The sequence below is a fragment of the Lissotriton helveticus genome, chromosome 12, assembly GCF_964261635.1.
Source record: "Lissotriton helveticus chromosome 12, aLisHel1.1, whole genome shotgun sequence".
Taxonomy (NCBI): domain Eukaryota; kingdom Metazoa; phylum Chordata; class Amphibia; order Caudata; family Salamandridae; genus Lissotriton; species Lissotriton helveticus.
Window position 1 is genome coordinate 423,641,964 of NC_136073.1, and position 23,779 is coordinate 423,665,742.

The following is a 23,779-nucleotide window of genomic DNA, read 5'->3' on the forward strand; positions in this document are numbered from 1 at the left end:
AAAGGTGTAGACTGGCTAGTTGCCCTGCCAGTTGCTTTATTCTTTATGCGGAGGGTTGCACATTCCAGATCAGGTCTGTCCCCGTACGAGGTCATATTCGGCCGCCCCCCAAATATGTGGGGTACACCTAGACCCCGCAGTATTACAGATGTTTCCAGTAATATGTTGACAGATTACCTAGCTTCCTTGATGTCTGCCCTACACTCTTGTCGTTCCCAGGTTGCCGCTGCATTTCCAGACAATACTGAAGTGAAACCGCACGAGGTCATTCCAGGAGACCTTGTTCTCGTAAGGAACTTTGATCGTTCAAGTCCGCTGGAGCCCCGTTGGAAGGAGCCACGACTAGTCCTCCTGACCACCCGCACGGCCGTGAAGTTGGAGGGCCGCAAGGGGTGGGTCCATCTGTCCCACGTCAAGAAGTTCCATGGAGTTCGAGAAAAAACATTTTCTAAGGACTGTTCCATTTCTAAAGACTGCCTGAAACCAGACTTTGATCTGAATCCTGAACTGAAAGTTCCTCTGTTAGAGAAAACTCTGCAACAGGAGTATAAATCAAAGCTCCGGTCTAGTAAAATAAGTCAGCCAGTTTAATTGTCTAAGTCCCTCTCGGGTGAAACGGTTAGACAGGTATCTGACATGTATGAGATAGACCCCCATAGTGAGAGAGTTAGTCAAAACTCTATCAGATGTATCGTTTTTCTAAGTTTTATATTGTTTCTAAGTCTTATGGTTACCTGCACAAGTTATGCATTGCATTTATGTTTTCCAATTTCTCATGTAAATAAGTTTTCTAATGCTACAGTAGAGCACACATTTAGTGATCTGCCTCCTCACGAGTTATCCTATCGTCTTGCTATGAGAAATAATACATTTATAAGAATGTTACACTATTCACACCAGACCAGCAATGCCACTAATTGTTGGGTGTGTGGTCGACTCCCCCCTTTCCAGACACCGAAGGGAGTTCTGCCACTCTTTCCTTATCCGTTTTCACATAATGGTTCGTGTGGAGCATGGTCCATGTTAACGTCATCCTCCAATGATATGTCCCTTCTGAATAGAACATGTTTTCCAGACAAGCAAGGTCTCTCCCATAGAACAGGGTTAGATCTAGAAAATGAAGTTTACAATTTAGGTAATTATTCTTCGACTTTTATGGTCCTGAATGTTCAGTCTGATACTACTCCAGACTTACCTGCTATTTCAGTACTACCAGTCAAAGGCGAATTATGTGTCAGAAAGAATGGTTCTGCACATGTAGGACATAGTGATTGTACTACTATTGTCGAGTATAGTGACAGTGGGAAATCTATTTTCAAAGCTTCACGTCATTCTTATTTTGTTTGTGGTCAGACCGCATATGTTCGTCTGCCCCTCGATTGGGATGGAACATGTTTCATTGCCTTCCTACTGCCACCAGTTTTTCTAGCCCCATCTGATTATCACAGAAACACACATCTAGTACACATTAGACATAGAAGGGAGATCGAGTCCCCAATTGTCGATCAAACTGAAACTGCTCTAGAACAATATACAGATTTCAATAAAGGTTTTTTCTTCTTTATAGGACCTGTCCAGAATAGTAAGTTAATCCGTAGACTAACCAGAACCCTTGAAGCAGTAGTGAATGAGACTACTTCTGCTCTAGGTAACTTAACCGAAGAGCAATCTGCTATGAGATTTGTCGTGCTCCAAAATCGTCTCGTTCTTGACGTCATACTGGCCGATAGAGGAGGAGCATGTAGAGTCATCGGATCTAGTTGCTGCATTTTCATTCCTAATAACGCGCCGTCTGTTTATTCAGCTATAACCAGACTTCATAAAATTGCCCATCAGTTACACCAGAATCCAGGCTCCTGGACATGGTCCGGTTGGCTCTGGAGTATCATATCTGCCTGGGGATGGAAAGTATTGTCATTCCTAGGTATTGCAGTAATGATCATATTCAGTTGCTGCCTCTGTATACAATGTGGCCCTGCGATTTGCGGCATTTGTGCTACCTCTTGTATTCCTAGTCCTAAATCCCGTTCCAAGACAATTCGAGACGAGCAAATGATGCTATATGAAATGATAGATGGTATCATGAATATAGATGTTTCCTGATGGAAACGTAGGGCACAAGGAGGGAATGTGGAAAAGTAAATTTTGCCATGTTGTATGTGCCTACGTGTTCCCCATCTTATGCTATATGTGCATGATCGATATGCATGTATTCCCTTCTGATCGATTAAAGATGCAATTACAGTTGTGTCCATCTCTAGTATGCCAGTTTCCAGTCTTCGTGAAAGCAACAAATATTAGGCCTATGTAATCCTACGTTGCCACGTTTCACAGTGTGCACGTTAATTCATTGAATTATCCCCGTTTCTAGGCCTCAAAAGGGCCCGGACTCAGATTCAGCTCCTGTTTCCTGAACCCTCTCCGAGGAGCGATACAGCCCCCACCTGTATCCCTGACCCTTAGCCTACTTCTTGCCACGCAGTGCCCGGCTCGGCCTGGCTCTGCCTCCCAGTCTGCCAAGAGTATGTTATGATTCGAGTTATCAGTCCAACCCTCCTTCTCTGCATTCCTAAGCTACTGAATCGCATCAATAGTTTCCGTCATGGTCTAGCCTTTGTGTCTCCATGTAAGAGAAATACTGTATTAATATTCATAGAATATTCCTCACACACGCAATACATGTAGAATAATGCATGCACCAGTCTTAAAGTCTGTTAGCCTTTGCCCTGATAACTTTTGGATTCTATCAACATGTACTATAAACACCAGATACCAGATATGCCTGAGTACATGTCACTCTGACACTCCAGACTTTAGTCTCCTCTTCTAGCGCAGAAGTCATAGCCCCCAGTTCTCCCTAGTAACACGTCATTGTCAGTTTGCGCGCACCACTAGGTTAGAGGTCCCAGCTGCTCAGGTAGCCCCCTCCATGTTTCCGCCCCATTTATGACATATTCTGTTACGTTTACATCACATGTCTATGTATACGCCCTGTACACACCTCTTGTTACACCCACTTTATGCCTTATCTTTCGCGACTGCTACAAACTCCGCCTACTGCTACGCCTACTGTATTGAATGCAATGTATTTGTTTAACTCTAAATATTGTGCACTGTTATTAAAAAGTTACCCCCTTATGCTCCCAGATCCTGCCCCCGGCAGCTGCCATCCCATTCCCGTACAGGCTGTCCTGTTCCTGTCCTTTTATGCTTAATTAAAGCCTGTCAACTCCAGCTACCTCGAATCTTGACTCTTATTTATTGAGCTATCTGTTTATATTGTATCCAGTCAAAAATAGACCCGGTGATTAATTATTTATTTACCACAATTCCTTAATTGCATTCTCAAAATAGAGAATCACAAATTTTGCAAATCTCTATTTTGCTATGGCTTTTTGGGATGATACATCCCAACAGGCTTTTTCCAATTCGCAAACAGGCCGATTCTGAGAATCTGCCAGGTTGCAAACAGGAAAAAGGCTTGATACATATGGCCCTAAAAGGCTGGAGCAGTTTGGCAAACTGTTGTTCTCGACTAGCTTGTGGCTGCGTTCGGTGAACACTGCATGTCTTTTGGGCCGCTATTCCCACGCAGTGTGGGATACAGTTGCTCAGGTGTTACCTCAGTGCTCGGAGGAAGTCCAGGTAGTGCTGTCCCAGGCTGTAGCCGAGGGTAAGGATGCGGCTAAATTCGCCATTCGTTGTGGCTTAGACACCGCAGACTCCCTCGGTAGGGCAATTTCAACGACTGTGGCGCTTCGTCGCCAAGCCTGGTTGAGATCTACTGTGTTCTCTCCGGGCGTCCACAGTTCGCTCATGGACATGCCCTTTGACGGCACTCGCCTGTTTGGTGGTAAGGCCGACAGTGCACTGGAGAGTTTAAAGGACTCTTGAGCTACGGCAAAGTCCTTGGGCCTTTCCACCATGCGCCCGGCCATGTCTTCTTTTCATTCCTTTCGTGGCCATGGAAGGGGCGTCCCTGCCCACTTGTTTAGTTAAAAGCCTGCGCAGAACCAAGCCCAGTGTGGCCGGGGGCTTGGAGGCCGCATTGGGGCTACGGGGGCCGGCGTGAGGGTCAGTCCACCTTCACTCACGTAGCAATCTGCCTCAAAGCCTTCCTAGTCCGAGCTTTGGGATGCACCCCACACCGGTTGGTGGCAGGGTTCAACATCACCTCCTCCACTGGCGTTCTGTCACTTTGGACAGGAGGGTGCTGCTAATTGTCTGAAGGGGTAACACCCTCCCCTTCGAGTCTACCCCCAGCCATGCCACCTCAGTTTCACCGCATGTTGGAGGATCACTTTGTGCTTCTCCAGCAGGAAGTCACGGCCCTCATGGCCAAGGGGGCCATCGAGCACGTTCCTGGGCCAGAAGTAGGACGTGGTTGTTATTTCCACTACTTTCTGGTCCCCAAGAAGGACAAGGGGGGCATGCGCCCCATTTTGGACTTCAGGACAGTCCATCGCTTCCTCCGGAAGGAGAAGTTCAAGATGTTGAATCTGGCTCAGTCTTGGCTGCCCTCGACCCTGGAGACTGGATGGTAGCGTTGGACTTGCAGGACGCATATTTCCACATCCCATTCATGCCGGCCCACCGGCGTTACCTGCGATTCACGGTAGGCCAGGAGCATTCTCAATTTGCCGCGCTCCCCTTCAGCCTCCCTACCTCGACGAATGGTTGTTGAAGGCGGGCTCACCCCAGGCAGTTGTCACCCACCTTCAGACTACGCCCGACCTCCGTGCCGAAGTCACACCTGAGTCCCTCTCAGAAGCTCCCCTTCATTGGAGCGGTTCTGGATTCGAAGCGGTTTTGGGTCTATCCTCCTGAGCAGCGAGTCTGGGATATTTAGGCTATGATTCTGATCTTTAAACCACTATCCCGGGTTTCAGTCAGGATGACCCTCCGGCTCATGGACCGGATGGCCTCCTGCATCCTGCTGGTACAACATGCCAGATGGCATATGCAGGCTCTGCAGTGGGAAATGAAGTTCCAGTGGGCGCAGAATCAGGGCAACCTGTCCGATCATGTCCAGATCTTGGAGGGCACTGCACAACAACTGCAGTGGTGGCTCACGAATCCCGATTGGGTCAATGGCAGATCCCTCTCCCTTCCCCAACCGAAGCACACATTGGTGATAGATGCGTCCCTCCTGGGATAGGGAGGCCACTTGGGAGAGGTGGAGATCAGAGGCCTCTTGTCTCCGGCGGAGTCCCGGCTCCGAATCAATCTTTTGGAGCTTCGGGTGATCCAACTTGCACTGAAGGCGTTCTTTCCCTCTGTCCGGGGAAGTGTAATGCAGGTGTTCACAGACAACACCACCGCCATGTGGTATTGTAACAAACAGGGTGGGGTGGGGTCCTGGACCTTATGTCAGGAGAATCTGCGCCTCTGGAGATGGCTGCAACATTAAGGTATTACCTTTGTGGTTCAACACCTGGCAGGTTCTCTGAATGCCAGGGCAGACTAACTCAGCCGCCGGTGCTTGATGGATCATGAATAGCGTCTAAACTCTGACGTGGCTCAAGGTCTCTTTGGTCAGTGGAGAGAGCCTTGCTTAGATCTGTTCGCCACCACAGAGAACGCGCAATGTCATCACTTCTGCACGTTGGAATTTCCAAGGTGGCACTCGCTAGGCGACGCTTTTCGCCGCGAGTGGAATTGTGGTCTATTGTACGCCTTTCCGCCTTTACCACTTCGGCCCAGAGTGCTGAAGAAGATTCGGAGCGCCCGTGCCCAAGTTAATCTTGTGGCTCCGGACTGGGCACGAAGATACTGGTATCCCGAACTACTCAGCATGGCGATCGTTCCCCCGATATGACTGCCTCTTTTGGAGGATCTACGGTCCTCCACCCGAACCTGTCCAGCCTCCTCCCCCATGCGTGGAGATTGAGCGGAGACAGTTGACTGCTTTCGATCCTCCTCCCGGAGTATGCGATGTCATTCTGGCAGCCACGCGTCCCTCCACTAAAACGGTATGCGCCTGCAGGTGGAAGAATTTTGTGGCATGGCGCACAGCTAAGTCTGTAGATCCCCTTTCTGCCCCTCTTTCGGAAGTCCTTCTGTTCCTTCTTTCTTTGTCCCAGCAGGGCTCTGCTCTGGGCACTGTCAAAGGTTATCTTTCGGCCATCTACGCCTTTCTACGGCTTCCAGATCAGCCTTCTCTTTTTAAGTCCCCGGTTGTTAACCGTTTTCTGAAAGGCATTACGCACAAGTTTCCTCCTGTGCTGTTCGGCATGCCTCAATGGGACTTGAACCTTGTTGTGACCTTTCTGATGTGCGCTCCCTTTAAGCCGCTTCATAACTGTCCTTTACGTCTTCTCACCGTAAAGACTGCTTTCCTGGTTGCTATCACCTCTGCCAGAAGAGTGAATGAGCTCCAGGCTCTTTCTTATAAACCTCCTTTCCTTTCTGTTAATCCGGGCATGGTGGTTTTGAAGACCCGTCCTTCTTTCATGCTGAAGGTTGTCACGCCCTTCCACATCGGGCAGACCATCACTTTGCACACCTTCTGTCCGCATCGTTCAAAGGAGGACCGTCTGGACACAAAACGTGTGCTCTCGTTCTGTCTAAAGTGCTCACAACAGTTCCGGGTAGATGACCAACTCTTTGTTGGCTGTGTGGACGCCAAGAAAGGTCGGGCCGTGCACAAACGGACCATCTTGGTGGGTCGTTCTCTGCATCAAGGCCTGTTACTCCTTGGCTAAGAAGGAGCCTCCTGTTGGGCTGCATGCCCATTCTACTTGGGTGACAGCAGCCACTACTGCTCTGGGACGGACAGTCCCTTTGCAGGATATCTGTCAGGCAGCTACGTGGTCCTCGCTGCATACCTTTACCAGGCATTATTGCCTTGACAGCCAAGTCCAGAGAGACGGCTTCTTTGGCAGTTCTGTTCTCCGTGACTTTCTGGTGTGATCCTGTTCGCAGACCCACCACTGGGGTTGGTATTGCTGGGGTATCTATTCTAAGGTAAGGAATCTATCACTGATGCGTCTTTCAGATGCACAAGTTACTACTTGTGTAACGATATATCTGTAAGAGACATTAGTTAGTGATAGATTCCTTACGGCTCCACCAATCCTCCCCGTTCTGCGAACTGAACTCTAGGGTTAGGGTCACCCCTTTTAAGGGCCCTAGTTTCTTAAGCACCAGTGGTCAGTTTCTTGCATGCCTCTGCGTTCCTGGCAGCGAAAGTCGTGTACAGAAATGACGTCAGCGCGCATGGGTGGTGCCTAAGTAGTCTCCATGACGTCATCTCGGCGCTTACAATGCCAGCGACGGACGCGGAGCCGCATGACGCCACCTACTGATGCGCAGAGGTACTGCTAGCAAAACTTTCCGGATATAGTCTGACGCCTGGGGATATTCTAAGGTAAGGAATCTATCACTAACTAATGTCTCGTACAGATGTATCATTACACAAGTAGTAACTTGTGCTTTCAGCCCTGCCTGCCTTCTTGAGGCTGCCAGACCAAACCTCTTTTTTTAAATCCCCTATTGTAACTAGATTTCTTAAGGGGCTTGTACATATGTCCCCACCTGGCCCAGTCATCATACCTCAGTGGGACCTTAATTTGATACTCAGCTTCTTCATGTGTGCTACATTCGAACCTCTGCACAACTCCCCCCCCCGGCTGCTTACCATCAAAGCAGCTTTTTTGGTCCTAATAACTTCTTCCTAGAGGGTGAGCAAATTACAGGCACTGTCACCCAGGCTTCCTTACCTGACCATCTTCCCTGATAAGTTGGTGCTTCGCACTAGGGCTTCTTTATTATCGTAAGTAGTAACACAGTTCCAGGTGAGGCTATCAGTCACCTTGCCCACTTTCTATGGTCCTCCTCATACATTGAAAGAGGAGGTGCGACTCCACCGTCTGTACCCAAAAAGAGAGTTGTCGTTCTACCTTGAGTGCACTAAAGAGTTATGGTTGAACGACCAGCTCTTTGTGGGGTACGTTGGGTTAGAGAAAGGTTGTGCTGTGCAGAAAAGGACTATCTCGCGATGGGTCATCCTCTGCATCAACATTTCCTTTGCTCTGGCCAAGAAACAACCTCCTGAAGGCTTAAGAGGTCATTCTACTAGAGATAAGGCCTTTCCAGTCCTCCACATTTGTCAGGCTGCAACATGGCATTCTGCACACGTTTACCAAGCACTACTGCCTGGACTGTCCAGTCCGCAGGGACAGGCTTTTGGCTGCTCTGTCCTGCAGAACTTCCTGGTTAGTACATAGAAATGCATTGACCACTTACTAGACTTGCCTAAATGGAAAAATAACAATGTTGATGGTCAGGATATTGTTGATTTTGCATGCTTTTTTAATACATGAAAATCAGATTGAATACTTTAGCAGTTGACTTTATATTTATATGAAGGAGATGAACATTACTAAAATTGACTGTAATATTTTCCAACAGGGATGTGGAAGATCCAGAGTATAAGCCAGCTCCTGCATTATTTAAAGATGATATGGAGGTATTGTGTCAAAAACTTTTCATTCTTGATGTTTCAGGCAAAGTCTAGAATATCTTCCTGATTAACTTTTTTTCTAAATCTCATGTTGATTTAAGTGATTCTGTCGCAATTTATTTTGTGAAAGCCAAAAGGATGACTATTATTCCGTTAAAATGTTTGCATTCTTTGAATATCAGTTGAAATGAAAAAGCTATGCAATAAAATGCAAGATGTAGTTTTCCAGCATTTAAATGTTTGTGAAGATCTTCCAGTTCTTAGTCTGTGGGCACAGAAAAAAAAATCTGAGATTATCAGTTTAGCTATGCATTTTTCAAGTTGAGTGTAAAGTTTATAACTGATTAACAGTTTTGTTTTGATTTGCTGCGATCAGAAATTTAGATGATTGCATTTCTGAAATATATCCATGTTGTTGTTCTTTAGGATGATGCTTCATCGCCTGGAGATCTTGTAATAGCTGATGGGGGTAAGAAATTATGCAAATCTTCGAGTGGGACTATAAATCTATTACTGTCTTGGATTCTCTTTGCTCTTGATTTAGTGTGTGATGAGAACATGCTGATTAAGCTCATTCACCATACATGGATAGATAAAATTCTAGTACCTTGCTGCTGACACCACTAGTTCTTATCAGACCCTTTCAAGCAGTTTAATCTGATGTATTTTGTACTATATAAGACTAAACCATCCGGTCTAATTACTGCATGATAAATCTATAGATAATCTCATTGAGTGCAGATATGGATGCAATGCTTACTATTTAATAATCTTAAACCATTAAGAGAATGTTTGTCATGTTTGCCTTGTGTTGTTTTAAGATATTTAAATCTACACTGCACTATACTTTCAGAAATAGATATACTGACTGTAGATGCCTCACCTTTTGAATGTTCCTCTGGCGTTTGACTGGATCTAAAAACCTTTTCAGCAGCAATTCTGTGCATCCGTAGGTGGTGCCATACAGCTCCGCACTGATGCATTTCTGCCTTGGATAGGACATCCGAGGCCCATGTAGGTGCCACTCCTGTGCGCAGTCATCTGTTCCTTCCTTTCTTTCCACACCACTGGATGCAAATCCAGGTCTAAGTCTCCACTCCTTGAAACATTTAACCTCAAAAAGTTTTTGCGTGCAGGGGAAATGTCGCCTCTCAAAACAATAGGTTTTAAGCCCTGTAAGGACAGTTGCAAACAAATGTCTGTGACAGAGCCTCATCAGGTTTGCCTGAGGCCAAGCCACAACTCTAAGGCCTGCCGTGACTGTGCACCAATGAACCCGAAGGCCATTTAAGACTTTGAGGTGAAACTCTGTCACCAAGCCCCAGAAGGCTCTGTGGCAAGACTGGTCCAAATCGAAGGGTCGGTAACAGTCCAGAAGTCACAGGAGTTGTTTTGAAGGTGGATCATCATTGCGCTCCAATTATTCGGGTAAGTCGAAGTAAAAACATAAAAAAATCCAGCAGGGGGCGTGGCTTGGCAGGCCATTATGGCGGACACGCTCTAAGTCAGCTCCGCCGGCCTGAGCCATAATTGTAACAATCTGTACAGAATCCGGACCCTAACTCATTAACCAAGTTGTTAAAGAAACATCACGGACAAGGCTCTACCACGATTTGGCAACAAGCCCTGGAAATCTAGCAGAATGGACGCGTTGCGAGGCGGATCGGGCTAGCCCGCGCAGCCTAAGCTGACGTCTCCGTCGCACTGGGGACTAGACCCCCAGATCCGCGGTGAAATGACAGGCCGTGTGAAGTGCAGCGTACGGTGAGGAGCTCCAACACATCCTACAGGAGTGGGCATGGCCCCGCCATGTTGGGATCGCCTGTGGCCCTGAGGGCTGCCACACCGACTGACGTGAGAACCGGCTGCTCCGGTGATCAGAGCAGGCCCTTGCGGGCTTCTAGAGATGCTTGGGATCAGACCCCCCTTGGGGGTTCTTGTTGAAATTAAGCCCCATTACCATTGCGGCGGCTGACTCGAGGCCTGGTAGGGGGCACATGCGACTGCTTAACCAACCCCCCCACCCCCACCCGGGCTATATTGAGACACAGCGGCTACTGGGCTGAGGGTGCGGCCCTGCATTCAGAACTGCATTGGACGCCCCAGTGCCTGTAACCACCGGGACCCGGGCCGGTGTGGTGATCACATAGGGGCCCTGTGTGGGTATCAGGCCCGCGCAGGGAGATGTGTTGTCCTAGGGGTACTGTGGCACAAGGTACACTGCCTGATATTGAGGAGTCCCCTGCTGACCAGTGGCACCTGGTGAAATCCCTACAGTCTTGCGCTTAGTTGGGCGCAGGGAGTTCTAATTCACCTGCTAACCACCTGGCATAGGCATTGGTGAACAGACCACTTGCTGATCTTGACACCTCCCCCGACGTGGCTTTATAATTTACTCTCTGCCTCCTGGGCCCATCCTGCTGCAGCTGCGCCTTTGGACTGCAAAGACACATAGTCTCCAGGGTGGAAAACAGGTCGGGTGACCGGCGAGCCAGGTCCCTTTAGTGGGCCTTCTTGGCTAATCTCCTCAGGCAGTAGAAGCGGCTGAGCTAGGCTTGGTGCGGCTTGCGGTCTGGGAGCTAGTTTCCGTGAGGCCCGGCCTGGGATTCTGCCCGGTGTGATCCTAGGTGATACCTTGGAGGCATGTGGACTTGAATCCAATTACATGGTGGCTAGACAATGAAAGCCTCCTGGAACTCGGACCAACAACTACCAGAAGAAGTACCCACTCGCAGTGCCTCATTTGATTGCCCTCCTTCCACCTCGACGCCCTTCCAGCTAACGTGGTTAAAGACAAACAGGCGATCGCTGGGTCTAAACAGAGTACCATGGATAACTATTCGACTGCTTCTGGAAGCGAAACGGTTGGCAACCCGGCCCCTGATAACGCGATGTTGCTGGCGGCCAACAATCACTCATGCAAAGCCGTGGAGGCAAAAATAGGCACCGTGGGATCCAAAGTATCTTTCCTGCCCCAAGACTTTTGCAAAGCAGCAGACCGGATCACTGAAGCCGAAACCCGTGTCTCCACGGTAGAAGATATAGTGGCCTCCCTTAAAAAAAAAGTAAATAAGCTCACAGTAGTGACACAAGAATTAACGGCCCGAATTGAAGATACAGAAAGCCGTTCGTGGCTAAGCAACTTACGCCTGGTAGGATTTCCGGAAGGCTGTGAGGGACCATCAATGAATGACTTCCTGACAAAACGGCTGCAATCTTTGTTGCCAGGTGACTCTTTATTCCCCTGCTTCATAGTAGAAATAGCCCATCAGGCGTTGACCAAAAAGTCCCCTCCCGGTGAGTGGCCGCGATCGGTGATAGCTAAACTCCTGAACTACATAGACAGGGACACAATATTACAATTCACAAAAACACATAAAGATCATCTGCTTTACGGCTTGCATCTAATAATGGTGTTCCAGGACTATTCCAACTTGTACAGAAACAGCGACAGTCGTTTGTAGCGGCTAAACACTGGCTCCGAGAGCTAACTTGTCAAACATGATGCTCTACCTAGCCTGGATGCGAGTGATCTATAAATAGTCCAACTTTTTCGACTCCCGGTAGCCATCTTCTCCTGGACTGATGAAAACCTACATCTTAGGTCGATTACCCCTCCGCCAATAGAATCGGACTCCTCGCAAGGTTCTCAAAGAAAAGGCCAAACTAGAAGTAATTCCAAGCGGCGACACATATCTCAATCCAACTGGCGCTCTCAAGTCCAAGGCGAAGTGCCATAAAACTGATGCGTATGGCTGACATACTGCCCTGATGGCATGCTATGCCACAACCCCGTAACTTCCAGATGCATACGTGGGGTCATTCTAAACGGCTCTAGGCCCCCAAAGAAAGCTGAGAAGTCCCTAGACTGTTATATTTAGTAAATTGGGAATGTTAAAAATCCAGTTGGTGGATCTCCTTGGGTCCCCATGTTGGGGCCTCAATGATGTTTCCGCCTCGACAGATACTCCTTGATTGTGGATGTGTGGGGGTAGGGGGAATGGGAGGGAAGTTTCATATTGTTACCTTTTTACCGCAGCAGGCAACGCATACACACTGAGAACAGACTCCTACACCGCAGCAACGGAAAACTTTGACATCCCACGGCATCTCAAACCCCTAACTGCCAGCTAGGGGAGTTAAACATAGTGACTTGTAACATCAGGGGTCTACTCCACAAAATCAAGAGAGGAGCAATGTTGAAATTAGCTAATCGTTATGAAGCCAACATTCTTCTATTACAAGAGTGACACCTCCTAGGGAACAAAACCCCATGCCTAAAATGATTTGGATACACTACATTTTACCATTTGGGTTTCATAAGAGGATCACAAGGCACTGGTGCACCGCCGGGTCCCATATACCATCCCCAAGCATTGGTTGGACCCTGGAGGTCGATACACCCTTGTTACCGTCACACTATTGGCAGAACAAATAACCATTGGCAGTATCTATGCCCCTCCCCCACTGGGGCAAACGGTGATAGACAAGATTTCCCAGGTGTGGGGGGAAGTCCCCAAGGGCTTAACCATACTGAGGGTGATTTGAACAGCGTGATGACAGACCGAGACCACTGGCGCGCTTCGGGACAGGTTCATCATACCAGGAAGTCCAAACTCAATCTCATAGCCAGCACCCAGGGTGGTTGGATGCATGGTTCACATATACTTCAGCAGTACATGACGTACTCTCTCGACTAGATTATATTTTCCTACCCCATAGCTATATGCATAGGGTGTTCTTTGTCTCCATCCTTCACAGAGGGCTGTCCGATCACTCTCATGTTCAACTCAAACTACACCTAAAATCTCAATGGCCCCTCTATCAATGGTGAATGTCTCCATGGCATCTTAAAGATCCCAATTACCAGGAAGCCCTTCTACAAGCTATTACAGACTATATTTTAATAAATACGGACACAGCTCTGTCAAATTATCCTTTGGGAGGCCCTCAACCCACAATCCAAGCTGTAGATATTAGTTTACAGACTGGCGAAAGACGTAAACGCCTTGCCCACATAATAGACTTAGAGGATCATCAGCGATCGCTAGAGAGTGTCAACTGATCACCAATGCCAGCCCGAGATTGTGGCGCAACCTTCTCCAGACTCCGCAAGAAATACATATACTTCTAACAAACGAGGTACAGGAAACCTGGCTGGCAACACAGCATAGGATCTGCAAATGGGGCAACAAGTCAAGCAAAATGTTATAGTCTCTGCCAGGCTAAGATGGCCCTATCCCCTGTTCTATCACTATGCGACGCAGAGGGCTGCACTTCCCCAGCAGCAGTTGCGCAGGTCCTCCCCACATATTACGCCTCCCTCTACCAACAAAGAGAAGTTTTCTTGAAGCCTGCTCCCTCTCCCCCGAAGACCCCGCTTCATACCGTCCTATCTCTCTGCTCAATGTTGAGTCTAAACTACTCTGTAAAGTCCTAGCTAATCGCCTCAGGTCATGCATCCATGACCTCATCCATTCAGTCAGGCTTTATTCCCCAGCGATCCACCAGACACAGCATTAGACGAGTCCACAATGCCCTTGCCAAGGCCCGAGATTTAGGTCAGCCTACCGCCTTCTTCCTTAGCAGATATAGACAAGGCGTTTGATTCCTTAAGCTGGATATACCTTTTTAAGCTCCTTTACCCCATCAACATTGGACCCCGTTTCCTAGCATATATTCAACTGCTGTACACACTTATCGGCCTCGGTACGAGTGGCAGGACACCGATCATCCCCCTTCCCTATCCATTGGGGTGCACCAAGACCCATTGATCCGCGGATTTGAATGGACAGGCTAATGCTCAGATAGAATAGTATTACATGCTGGCGATCTCCTATTCTTCATGACCTACCCTTGGTCTTCGGGACCCCTCATCCTTCAGAACTTGTAGGTGTTTGGGGAATCCTCTGGATCTGAAAGCAAGTTAGTTATAGATTCCTTACCTTAGAATTACCCCCATATGTCAGACTGGATCAGGAAAGTTTTTCGTCAGCAGTACTCCTGCACGTCGGAAGGTGCAGTTGGTCGACTCCACGTTCATCGTGGTCTCCGGGACGATGTTGCAGTAGCTACATAGATGCCGCTGTTGCGTGCTGATGTCACCCCAGTCACTTTTTGACTAACTTTTTCTCGACCTTTGTCAACATTGTTTTTTGAGTCCATCGACTCCTGGTGCACGAGGGATGCCCGGCTTCAAGACTTGCGCTTCCTGTAGCCGACTAATGTCTGTGACGTATCCGCACCGCGTCTGCCTCTTCTGGCTGGAGCACAAATGGGCCCAAGTCATTCTTGTAGCTCCGGACTCGGCCCACAGAGTCTCGTATCCCGAGCTGCTCAACATGGCCATCGATCCTCCGATCAGACTGCCTCATCGGGAGGATCTTCTGTCGTAGTAACCCGAACCTGTCCAGCCTCCACCTCCTTGCGTGGAGATTGAGCTGTGGCAGTCGTTGTCGTTTGACCTGTCTCCTGAAGTCTGCGATGTTTACTTGGCAGCCAGGCGTCCCTCCACTAAGACGATATACGCCTGCGGATGAAACAAATTTGTGGCATGATGCACAGCAAAGCATGTGGATCCCCTTTCCACCCCTTTTTCTGAGGGTCTCTTGTTCCTCCTTTCTTTGGCCCAGCAGGGCTCTGCTTTGGGCACTCTAAAGGACTACCTCTTAGCCATTTCAGCCTTCCTTAGGCTTCCTGATCACCCTTCTCTTTTCAAGTCCCCTGTTGTAAATAGATTCCTTGAGGGCATTAGTCATCTTTTTCTTCCTATTCCCTTCGTAATGCCCCAGTTGATCATGAACTTGCTTCTTATAAGTCTTATGTGCGCTCCCTTGGAGCCGCTACATAACTGTCCTCTCAGGCTTTTCACTTTCAAAACTGCCTTTCTGGTGGCCATCACCTCTGCACTCAGGGTGAGTGAGCTACAAACTCTTTCTTCAAAGCTTCCCTTTCTGACTGTCCATCCGGACAAGGTTGTCCTTAGAACTAGACCTTCCTTTCTTCCCAAGGTAGTTACTTCTTTCCACATTGGCCAAACCATCACTTTGCCCACCTTCTTTCAGCCTCTGCATCCTTTAAAAGTGGAAGAGAGGTTCCACCGTCTGGATCCAGAATGTACGCTTTCCTTCTAACTTGGATCGCACCACACAATTCCTGGTGGACGGACCAGCTCTTTGTTGGTTATATGAGCGCTAAGAAAGGTCAGCCGTGCACAAACAAACCATCTCCAGGTGGGTCGTTCTGTGCATCAAAGCTTGCTATTCTTTGGCAAAGAAGGAGCCTCCAGTGGGACTGCATGCCCATTCCACCAGGGCGACGGTAGCTACCACTGCTTTGGGACGGGGAGTCCCCCTTATTGACATCTGTCAGGCAGCTACGTGGGCATTGCTGCACACGTTCAACAAACACTACTGCCTGGACAGCCAAGTCCGGAGAGACGGCTTCTTTAGCCATTCTGTTCTCCAGGACTTTCTGGTGAGAACGTAGTTTGCAGACTCACCTCCGCGGTTGGTATTGCCGGGGAATCTATTCTAAGGTAAGGAATCTATAACAGTTTCTTTCAGAAGGACAAGTTACTTACCTTCGCTTAGGATATATCTGTAAGAAAAATAGGCCACTTATAGATTCCTTACCACCCCACCCATCCTCCGTGTTCTGCGAACTGACTACTAGGGTTAACGACTTCATTTCAGGGTGCTAGTTTTGTGCACCAGTGGTCAGTGTCTTGCATGGCTCTGCGCTTCTGGCGTGGAAAGTCGTGCACAGAACCAACATCAGCGCGTGAGGGCTGCGTCTATGTAGCTACTGTGACGTCATCCCGGCGACCACGACGCAAACGACGAACGCAGAGTCGTCCAATGCCACCTTCTGACGCGCAAGGGTACTGCTGACTAAAAACTTTCCTGATCCAGTCTGACGCCCGGGGTAATTCTAAGGTAAGGAATCTATAACTAACCTATGTTTCTTACAGATATATTGTTACCGAAGTTATTAACTTTTTCGTCGTTCCCTCCAAATCGCTTCTGTACCCAGTGTACGGCGACCAGAGACGCCAGACTTGGGCAGCAGCACAAATCCATGCTGTTGACAGGTTCAAATACTTGGGATTTTTCCGATCATCATGCCCCACGATCTCATGGACACCTAACATCACCCCACTACTTCCTGCAGCGCGGTAGGAAACTGCAATCTGGTCACACCTACCCCTATCATTATATGGTCGATCTGCCATCTTCAAAATGATTACTCTGCCCCGTTTATTATATAAATAAAAAAAAAATTCATACCACATTCCACGCTCCTGGTTTAACCAACTGAATGCACTCCTCAACCAATTCCTATGGCATGGAGGAGCGATTCGGGTGGCTCTAAATACATGTATACAGTTGACCTACTGGTGGGTTATTGCTGCGGCAGATATGTACTCATATATATATATATATGCAGCCCATTTCCTTCTCATAAACGAATGGTGGTATATCCCACAATTGGACCCAGCCATTGCTGAGGAACGACTAGCAATGGAAAAAGATCCTATAAAGTCAGATCAGTCTAGACACCCTCCCTCCAGCTTGCAAAACTGTTATACTACTGTGGCGACTCATAGTGAAAAGCATGGGCTTCATGGATTGGTTGACTCGGGCGACTCCGCTGTGGCAGTGCACATATATATGTTCTGTCTCTGCGTTGACAGGCTTTCATCAATGGGACATCCTTGGGAAATCTACACTAGACGACGACATGCAGGGTTGTACCCTTAAATCCATTCAGCATTTGGAAATGGCGTTTCAACTACATAAATCAGTTTTATAGATATTTACAACTGAGGCACGCCCCAAACCCCAAAATTAGCCAACTAGAGGAGCTGCCTGAGTTACATCCCCTAGTGGGCCACCTACTAATGGGAGATTTGGCGGCGCATAAGATCAGAAAAATATATCAGACCTTGATTACTCATACTCGCAATACACTGCACAAGACCAGAGCCACCTGGGAAGTAGATTTAGCAACCATAATGGACGATGACTGGGCCGAGGCCTTGGCTAGTCCCCGATGCGCTGCGATCTCTTCGCGATATTGTCTCATCCAATTTAAACATTTACACCGTGCATATTATACCCGATCCAGTCTATGAAGAATGGGGGTTATCCAATCCCCAATGCCTCCACTGTGAGGAGGATGAAGACACTTTCCTACATACGGTGTGGAGCTGTGAGGCGATCCAGCCATTTTGGCAGAGTTGCATCCTGTCTTGGGCAAGTCCTGCAATGGACCATTCCCAATGACCCCAGACTGATGCTTTTTCAATGCACGGAGGAGGTTGGTTGAAACCGCTGCAAACAGCACCTGCTGTCCCTGGGCCTCACATTGGCCAAAAGGGGCGTAGTCCAAAAATGGAAAGCAACTGATCCGCCGAGCCTGGGGGGATGGAAAAAAGCCATGGACAAATGTATAAGTGTTGAGATTGTGTTCTTCTAAGCCTGGGGCTGCCCGCAGAAATACCGAAAGATCTGGCCTAGTCATTCAATCATTTAGGTATTTATTAAGTGTGCTACTCGCCCATGAGGGTCTCAAGGCGCTGAGTTGGGGGGGGGTCACAGCTCCGTTAGCCAAAGAGCCAGGTCTTGAGGGCCTTCCAAGGTGTTCTGAGAGGGGGCGAGTCTGATGTATGCCGGGAGCTTGTTCCAAGCCTTGGCTGCAATATGAGAGCAGGATCTTCCACCTGCTTTGGCCCTGCAGATGCGTGGGGTTTCGGCAATTGCGAGGTTGGAAGATCGTAGGTTCCTTTTGGCTACGTGGAAGTTGATTCTTTCATTGAGATATTTAGGTACTGTGTTGTGCAGGTATTAGTAGGCGTGGGTGAGAATCTTGAAGGTGACTGTTCTCCATGGGGAGCCAGTGGAGCATTCGGAGGTGTTGGCTTATGTGTTTGTGCCGTGGGATGCCGAAGACGAGTCGGGCGGCGGAATTCTGTATCATCCGGAGTTTCTGTAGTAGGGACTTGTTCATGCTGGCATATAGAACGTTTCCATAGTCCAGTCTGCTGGTGATGAGTGCATGGGTGACTGTTTTCTTTAAATCTGGGGGTATCCATTTGAAGATCTTGCAGAGGATGCGGAGGGTGTTGAAGCAGCTGGAGGTGACGGCGTTGATCTGTCGGTTCATGGTGAGCGATTAGTCGAGTACGATGCCAAGGTTTTTGACCCTGCTCGCAGGCAGGTCGCTCCCCAAGCTGCTGCACGGCTCTGCTTGCATTGTTTTTGCCTAATCTTGTATTTTTCCCCTGTGCCTAACTTGCTTTCTTGCCCAGACTTGCTTTTATTTCCCTGTGCCTGTACTTGCTTTCTTGCCCAGACTTGTTTTTATTCCCCTGTGCCTGTACTAGCTTTCTTGCCCAGACTTGTTTTTATTCCCCTGTGCCTGTACTTGCTTTCTTGCCCAGACTTGTTTTATTCCCCTGCCCCGCCCACCTGCAATCCCATTTGCCGCCCCGCTCCCAGCTGCTCCTCCCTCCCACATCCCCTCATATGGAAGCCGCACCGATGCCGCGCCGCTGGCGCACCTAAGGCAAGCCCGTCTGTGCCCGTCTATGCCTGGACTGCGCCCAGCGGCAGGACCCCTGGACACCACGAACACCACGACGCCCGACATCGCTACGATGCCAGAACCCTCCACGCACTCCACACCGGACGATCACACACCTGCTTCCTGGCCGCCCCGTAGCTCACCCACGGAGCTTTCACCTGCCGGAACTGCAGCTTCACAAGCATCCGCCCCACCATGCTGGCGATCAGGAAAGAACTCAACCACCTCAGATGCATCCTTCTCAACACCCGCTCCGCCCGAAAACATGCCGTTGAACTCTGGGACCTACTCGACTCAACCTCCCCAGACGTCGCCTTCCTGACGGAGACCTGGCTGAACCCCGCCTCGGCACCCGACATAGCCATAGCCATCCCAGAAGGCTACAAGATCACCCGCAAGGACCGCACCAACAGAGCGGGAGGAGGAATGGCCATCGTCCACAGGAACACTCTGAGTCTTGACCAACACCGACGACACCCTCAGCACCGCCAAGCACCTGCACTTCCAGATCCACACCGACCCCAACACCACCACAGTTCAGCGACTCCATCGCCGACTTCGTCAGCACACACGCCCTCGCCTCCATGGACTACATCCTCCTCGGGGACCTGAACTTCCACCTCGAGAACAATGACGACACCAACTCCACCACCCTGATCGACAACCTAGCCAACCTCGGACTTAGACAACTCGTCACAACACCCACCCCCTCCGCCGGTCACACGCTTGACCCCATCTTCTCCGCAAGCCCCCACGTTTCCTTCAACCATACCACCGAACTCCACTGGACCGACCACCGCTGCATCTACTTCACCTTCAAGAAACCCACCACGCACAACCGCTCACAATGATGCCTCACCGCTGCTGGAGCAAAGTCACCGAAGTCCAGCTAACCACCACCCTCACCCAGAGCCCACCCGCCGACCATACCGACCCTGACACCGCCGCCCACAACCTCAGACATTGGATCAACGACTGCGCCATTACCCTCGCCCCGATCAAGAAACCCTCCAACAATCATACCAACAAAAAAGCCAGCTGGTTCACTGAAGACCTCCGGGCCTCCAAGCAAACCTGCCGAAAGCTGGAGAAGACCTGGCTCCGTGAATGAACACCGGACAGCCACGCTGCCCACAAGAATGCCACCCGCAGACACCATCACCTCATCAGATCCGCCAAAAGGGCCTCCTTCAAAGACCGCCTAGACAACAACGCGCACAACAGCAAAGAGCGCTTCAACATCGTGAAGGAACTCTCCAACCCCAGCTCCAACACCAACGACGTCCAACCCTCGCAAGACCTGTGCGACTCGCCGGCCACCTTCTTCCACCGCAAGATCAGACATCCACGACAGTTTCAACGCCACGACCGGCCCGACAACCACTGAGACCTCCACCCCCACGACCACCATCAGCACCAACCGCCTGCTCTACTGGACCAACATCAACGACGATGACACCATCAAGATCATGAACACCATCCACTCCGGATCTCCGTCAGATCCATTCCCACACCACATCTTCAGCAAAGCCAGCACATCCATCGCACCCCATCTCCGGAAAGTCATCAACACCTCCTTCGAGACCGCAACCTTCCCTGAAAGCTGGAAGCACGCCGAGATCAACGCCTTACTCAAGAAACCCAAGGTGGACCCCAAGGACCTCAAGAACTTCTGGCCCATCTCCCTGCTCCCGTTCCCGGCAAAGGTCATCGAGAAGACAGTCGACAAACAACTGACCCGCTACCTCGAGGAGAACAACATCCTGGACCCTTCCCAGTCCGGGTTCCGCAGCAACCACAGCACCGAGACTCCCCTCATCGCCGCCACTGATGACATCAAGTCTCTGCTGAACAACAGAGAAACGGCGGCCCTCATCCTTCTGGACCTGTCAGCCGTCTTCGACACGGTCTGTCACTACACACTACGAACACGCCTCCACAACGCTGGGATACAAGAGAAGGCCCTGGACTGGACCACCTCCTTCCTCTCCGGCAGAACACAGAGCATCCACCTTCCCCCCTTCCGCTCCAAAGCCACCGAGATCATCTGCTGTGTACCCCAGGGCTCATCCCTCAGCCCAACCCTGTATAACATCTACATGGCACCGCTCGCCCATGTCGCCCGTCGGCACGACCTCAACATCCTCTCTATACGCCGATGACACCCAACTGATACTCTCCCTCACCAAGGACCTCCACACCGCCAAAACCAACCTTCACGAAGGAATGAAGGCCGTTGCTGAATGGATGAGGAACAGCCGACTGAAGCTGAAGCTGAACTCGGACAAGACGGAGGTCCTCATCCTCGGATCCAACCCTTCGGCCTGGGACGACTCCTGGTGGCCGACCGCACTGGGAACCGCTCCAACCCCCACCGACCATGCACGCAACCTAGGGGTAATCCTCGACTCCACCCTCTCCATGACTAAACAGGTTAACGCCGTCTCCTCCACCCTCCACATGCTCCGTAGGATCTACAAGTGGATCCCTACTGAAACGAGAAGAACAGTCACCCAGGCCCTTGTCAGCAGCAGGTTGGACTATGGAAACGCCCTCTACGCAGGAGCCTCGGCCAAACTCCTGAGACGGCTCCAACGCATCCAGAACGTCTCTGCACGCCTAATCCTCGACATCCCTCGCCACAGCCACATCACACCCCACCTGAGAGACCTGCACTGGCTCCCGGTCAACAAGAGGATAACCTTCAAGCTCCTCACCCACGCACACAAGGCACTCCACAACACCGGACCAACGTACCTCAACAGACGACTCAGCTTATACACCCCCACCCGCCAGCTCCGCTCCGCCGACCTTGCCCTCGCTACAGTCCCCCGCTTCCAAAGAGCGACCTCAGGCTGCAGATCGTTCTCCCACCTCGCCACCAAGACCTGGAACATCCTCCCCATCCACCTACGGTCAAGACCTGTTGACCTTCAGAAAACTCCTCAACACCTGGCTTTTCGAGCAGTAGCAGTAGCTGCATTCCCCACCCAGCGCCTTGAGACCCTCACGGGTGAGGGTGAGTAGTGCGCTTTACAAATTATATGATTGATTGATTGATTGATTGGTCAGAGGGGGTCGGTGGGCTTTCGAGGACTGTCGGCCACCAGTTGTTGTCCCATGTTGAAGGGGTGGTTCAGAGTATGAGGACTTCTGTCTTCTCTGCATTGAGCTTGAGGCAGCTGTTGGTCATCCAGACGGCGACCTCCTGCATACCATTATGTAAGTTGTCTGCCGGTGGCGGGTCTTTGGTGAGGGAGAGGATGAGCAGGGTGTCGTTGGCGTAGGAGACAATGTTGAGGACGTGTTGTCGGACGATGGTGGCTAGGTGGGCCATGTAGATGTTGAAGAGAGTCTGGCTCAGTGATGATCCCTGTATGTCTAACTGGGCGACATATTGTGGTGCGACGTATCAGTTGATCGGCCTGATGTTCCGCAGGCCAACTTGTATTGGAATTTTAAAAAGCATGGTACTTTCAGTATGGCTGGTTAATTGAAATATACCTGTGGGCGTTGCCTATTCTGTACCTATAAAAATAATGAAATCTGTTGTGGAAAAAAAAACAGCAGGACTCGCCCCTTCCCACACCATGCTTTCTCCTGAGAAGACACTAGAGCATCGCCATGCCTTAAGTAATGACTACAATGCGGGTGATGAGATAGGGGAACGGTGCCATGGGGAAAAACTGGCATGATGACCTCCAAGATGCCAGTGGCCTTGACACTTCTCCGGTGTCCGAACTCCTCTCCCCCAGGCCCTGCCACTGAGGAGAGTGCATCTTACACAATGGTCATGCAGAGGGCAGCCCACTACCTTCGAATCTTGACTAAAGTGCTCCAGCCAGGGCACATATCTATAGTGCTCCTCTTGCTCTTTGATGAGGCACTTACAGGTGCCTTCTTTGCGCCCTGGCCCAAACCTTGCACTGGCCCTAGGGTCAATTGCTGTATTGTGAGAAGCCACCGCGCTGGGCGACCCTGGATTTTTTTCTCCGCACCTCTTCCCTGTTGGGCGAACCTGAATAAATTTCTGACTACTTACCCCCAATATGGAGTTCAAATAAGTGGAGACCTTTGAGTAGAGGGTATATTCTTACACCAGCTTGGTCCTCAGGTCCATGAGTGCAAGATACCACATGGGTTGCTGTTCCCATGCTCTCTGGGATTTGGTGGCTCAAGTCCTACGAGGTGTCTGGGAAACCCTTTAACCTCTTCTAACTAAAGCCATGGTGAACAGTCGAGATGTGTGAAGTTCACAATTTATGGTGGCTTGGATACCACTGATTCTAGCGGGCAAGCCATTGGTACCAACTTCTCGATTCGCTACCACATCTGGCTTCGTTAAACCAATTTATGACCGCTTCTGGTCAGTGCGTCAGCTGGAGAGTTGGCTTCCTTCGGCACTTGCTGTAGTGAGCTGAGTCGTGCAACTAGGTAGTCAAACTGCACCGAACCACTCCGTGCTTGGTCATAGCAAGTGAAGGTATATTTATACCTTGAAGGTGTTTACGAATGCCAGTATTGACGTAAGAGTCGGGCATATGAACGTCATGAATGAACCCCATAGGAATAGATGTTCATGCATAATAATGAGTTTCTTGGAGAATTCATTATTTAAATGGGGGGGGGGGGGGTCCCCTAACGGCTTACGAGTCTGGTTTTCCAAGAACTCGCTGTGACGTAGATGAATGGATGTAAGGAGCCATGCCTGTATTTAGGTAGCATGGA

At 49.8% G+C, this 23,779-nt stretch overlaps 1 protein-coding gene across 2 annotated transcripts in view; it reads left to right on the forward strand.

Annotated features, from left to right (window-relative positions):
• Positions 1-23,779, forward strand: part of CHD9 (chromodomain helicase DNA binding protein 9) — a 2,123,706-nt gene that overhangs the window by 1,464,365 nt on the left and 635,562 nt on the right. For both annotated transcript variants that reach the window (XM_078670246.1, XM_078670247.1), the window contains exons 29-30: positions 8,413-8,470; positions 8,891-8,933. In XM_078670246.1, the coding sequence (XP_078526372.1) occupies positions 8,413-8,470; positions 8,891-8,933 (101 nt within the window). The remainder of the gene's footprint in view (positions 1-8,412; positions 8,471-8,890; positions 8,934-23,779) is intronic.